The sequence below is a fragment of the Galeopterus variegatus genome, unplaced genomic scaffold (assembly GCF_000696425.1).
Source record: "Galeopterus variegatus unplaced genomic scaffold, G_variegatus-3.0.2 Scaffold116, whole genome shotgun sequence".
Taxonomy (NCBI): Eukaryota; Metazoa; Chordata; class Mammalia; order Dermoptera; family Cynocephalidae; genus Galeopterus; species Galeopterus variegatus.
The window spans coordinates 797,101-801,244 of NW_007726227.1; the positions used below are offsets into that span (position 1 = coordinate 797,101).

The window sequence follows — 4,144 nt, forward strand, 5'->3', positions numbered from 1 at the left end:
GTGATCCCCTTACCGGTCAAAAAAAAAAAAAGAAAGAAAGAAATGTGCGTTCTCCCATGCCCAGACCAACTGAGCAGGAACTCTGAGGTGGGGCCCAGCAATCTGGATTTTAACCAACCTTCCAAGCTATTCTGATGCATGCTCCAGTTTAACAACAACTAGCCTAGAACATCTTCTAAGCCCTTCAACTCCCCTGGAATTGAATCCAGCATAATACACCAAGAGCATCATCCCCTCTATTGCCTGGGTTCCACTCAGGTTCTCAGCTGCAGAGCCACCCTCTGAAAGCCCTCCAACCCTGGTGAAAAGTCACCTCATAGAACCAAGTTACCATGTGGGATGCAGACCTGCACAATAATTACCACTTCTTTCAGCAAAGCATCAAGCTTTGAAAAAAGAAAGAAAAAATTATCAGGAACTCAATCCTTACAGCATTTAATTCCAACTATCATAATCACCCACTTCTCTACACATGGCTTCCATCCTGGCATATTATGACACAAATAGAGCTAAGAAAAGGAAAAGACAAAGATTATAGGCGACTCACTCCAACACTCTTTACTGCTCCAGAACTCTCACTGCAAATGTACACATCAGCATGAAAATGAATCAAACTTGAATAGGAAGAATTTGAGCAAAAATATTGGGTGAAAATTAATCAAACTTGAATAGCAAGAATTTGAGCAAAAAAAAAATACTTTTATTTTGATCTTCACTCGAAGCATGGTTTCCACTCGACGTTATAATTGGAGAGAAGTTCTGATCATTTCCTTGGTACATCTGCGTGCTTAAGATTTAGCCCAGTCTTTGAAAACCCTCTCCAGCTTCTGGCCAAGCAGAACTTTGCCACTCACTCTGAGCTTGCCAGCAAGGAAGGCTTTCTGTGGGTTCATTTTGCCCAAAACCAACTCCATAAAGACAGGCTCCGGGATTGTGAAGATAGTGTCTGCTGGGAGCCTGGCAGGTCCTGGATATGAGTCCCCAGAACCATTCTTCAGATCAATGGTCCACTGCAGAATGGTCTTCCCGTTTTTGGTGATGTCCAGTTGAAAGATGGCATTGACTTTCTTTACGAGTTGGGCCCCCACTTCTTTGATGTGATGGCCCATGTCCTCCAACACTGGGAAGCTCTGGAATACCGACAGCTCCAGAGGGTGCGTCATTGCAGCTTCCTGAGCTGAACCCAGAGCCTTGAACTGGCCTGCCTGAGGTCCAGGCCCAGCTTTGATCTTTGGTTGATGGCCGATTCTCCTCCACATCATGATGTGCTGGTCCTCTTGACCTTGCCATCTGTTCTGTTAGCAGCTGTGGCCAGATTAATACCCGCAGGTCAGATTGTGACATCAAAGGTAAGACCCAAGCAGGGACTGAGGCTGGTGTGTATGCTGCAGTCTCATTGGCCAAATGAATGCTAAAATATGACATGGGGTGAGGACTCAGACAAGTAATTATGAGGCAGATCCACACATACCCTCAAACCAGTCAGGGCTGTTGGTCTCACAAGCTCAAAAGTCCAAACTCTGCAATGGAGATAAGGGAAATTGACCCCAGAAGGCTCTTTGGTGACACGAGTTCTCTTTCCAATGCAAGCATCTCTCAGTAGCGACCCTAACAAAGAGAGCAGTTATTCTGGTCCCTTTATAAGTGGATAATTCTGAAGGCACAGATTCTGGTGCTGGACCTGGCTTTATCTGGCTGCTGGTAGAGGGGGAAATGCTTTTAGACCAAAGTAGCCGACTGAAGAAGGAATCAGCACCAGGTCCTGCACCAGAAATCTTCCAGAAGCAGAGAGAGAGAGAGAGAGAGAGAGAGAGAGAATTTCCCTAAGATCAGCAGAAGATGTTGTTGGTCTCATATGATAATTTGCATATATTAATATAGCCCTTACTCTGAGCCAAGGCACTGTTCTAAGTACTGTATGTGTATTAACATACTTAATACTCGTTACAACCTTCTGAGGTAGGTACTGTTTTTATCCCATTTTGCAGATAAGGAAACTGAGGGAAGGAGCAATTAATTGATTACACAAAATCACGTGGTTAGTAAGTAATGTAGCCAGATTTCAGCAGCAGCAGAATGACCCAGGAACCCACTTTTCTTTTTTTACTTTTTATTTTGAAATAATCTGTCTTACAAAAAGTTTGCAAAAATAGTACCTGTATACCCTGCACACCAGTTTCCCCAAATGTCGACATCTTATATAACCACAGTACAATGATTTAACCCAAAAAATTAATCTACAGACCCTATTCAAATGTTGCTGATTGTCCCACCCGTGTTCCTCTTCTGGTGCAGAATCCAGATTCTGGTCCAGGATGCCATGCTGCATTTAGTGCTATGTCTCCCGAGTGCCCTCCAGTCTGGGACAGCTCTGCAGTCTTTGTCTATCATAACCTTGACACTTTTGAAGAATACTGGCCAGTTATTCCCTAAAATGTCCCTCATTTTGGGTCTGATGTCTTCTCATGGTTAGGTTGAGGTTGTGCATTTTTGGCAGGAAAACTACAGAGCCCTTCCCCATGCATCAGATCAGGGGTACATGATGTTATGTCCCCTTTCTGCGGATGGTGACCTTGATCATTTGTTTTAAGGGGGTTCACCAGGTTCTCCACTGCAGAGCTGTTTCTCCCTTTGTAAGTATCTTGTAGGGAAATACTTTGGGACTTTGCAAATATCCTGCTTTGCATCATGCTTTGGCCACTCCATTTTGCATCCATCCGTGGCCCATACCTGCAACAATTATTGTGATGTGTCCCAAGTGGTCATGCTCTATTCCCATCACTCCCTGAGGCAGATGTGTGATCCCCGCTCCCAGGGAGCATACACCCTATGCAGGAGAAGATGTACACAAATTAAAAAATCCATTACAAGAAAAGATTTGCAATAAGTACTCAGATCCAAGAGAAATGGCACAAGGCAGAATGGTGAGGTGGCACATCAGGGACTACCATTCTGCACACCTAACAGCCAGTGACCTCTTGTCTGAAATGTACATTGTCCCTTGATGTCTTGTTTGTCCACTCCAGACAGAGACAAGGATTCAAAGTAGCTTATTTGTGAGCTGGAGTCAGGGGCATGGGGATGCAAGATGGAGAAAGGGAAGCAGCCAGTAGAAGGTGTGGACTCAAGAAGTTACCGTGGGACACTGGAATTTAACCTAGTGGGAAAACTTCAGGGAATTCATGTAAGACAAGTGCATCAGAGTCACCCTCACCCCACGAGGGAGAGGGGAGCTGGGATTATCCACCCACCCCATCACCACTGCTCCTCAGGACATTAACTCCAGTGTGCGGAGAAGGCAACCGGGCAGGTGGCAGCAGCCAGAGAAAGCCCTCGGCAGGTGCAGCCGGCTGGGTGCCAGGCTGTGGGCACTGCCACAGTGAAGGCAGGGCCCAGGTGGGCCATGGACAGAGTCTGCCATACCCGAGGTCACCAAAGACGGCTTGATGTTGGATTTATCTGGCCACATCATGTCAGTAAATAAGCAGAATTAAACAGCATGTAGCAGGAAGACATAAAAGACTACACAGTGTTTGCTCACATTTACATGAAGTTTTAGGAGAGACAAACTTATCTATAATGACAGAAGGCAGATTAGTGCTTGCCTGGGACTGGGGCATGGGGAGCCTTCGGGGACTTTCTAGAAAAATGGGAATGTTCTGTATGCTTTTTATTAGCACACTCATTATTACAAATCATAATTATTTTTATGCCCCTTACCCAACCAATCACTCCACTAATCCTCTCCTTTCCCCTCTTCTATCTCTAGTATCCTTAGGTTTGTTCTCTCCTGAAAGTTCTAAGTATTATTGTAGTTTTGTCTTTCTTTCTTTTTTCTTTCCTTCTTTCTTAGCACCCACTTATGAGTGAGGACATGTGGCATTTCTCTCTCTGTGCCTGGCTTATTTCACTTAACATAATTTTCTCCAGGCTCATCCACATTGCTGCAAATGGCAGAATTTCATTCTTTTTTATGGCTTAGTAGTATTCCATTGTGTATATATACCACGTTTTCCTTAGTGTTCTGTGTCTTGATTGTGGTAGTTACACAGGGAACACATTCATCAAAACTCCTCCAAGAGGGCCGGCCTGTGGCTCAGTTGGGAGAGTGTGGTGCTGATAACACCAAGGCCATGGGTTTGGA

At 44.9% G+C, this 4,144-nt stretch overlaps 1 protein-coding gene across 1 annotated transcript; it reads right to left on the reverse strand.

Moving 5' to 3' along the window:
• Nucleotides 1–788: 788 nt before the first annotated feature.
• Nucleotides 789–1,259, reverse strand: SCP2D1 (SCP2 sterol-binding domain containing 1). The gene has a single exon (XM_008587254.1). The coding sequence runs from the start codon at nt 1,257–1,259 to the stop codon at nt 789–791; it is 471 nt and encodes a 156-aa protein (XP_008585476.1).
• Nucleotides 1,260–4,144: the final 2,885 nt, after the last annotated feature.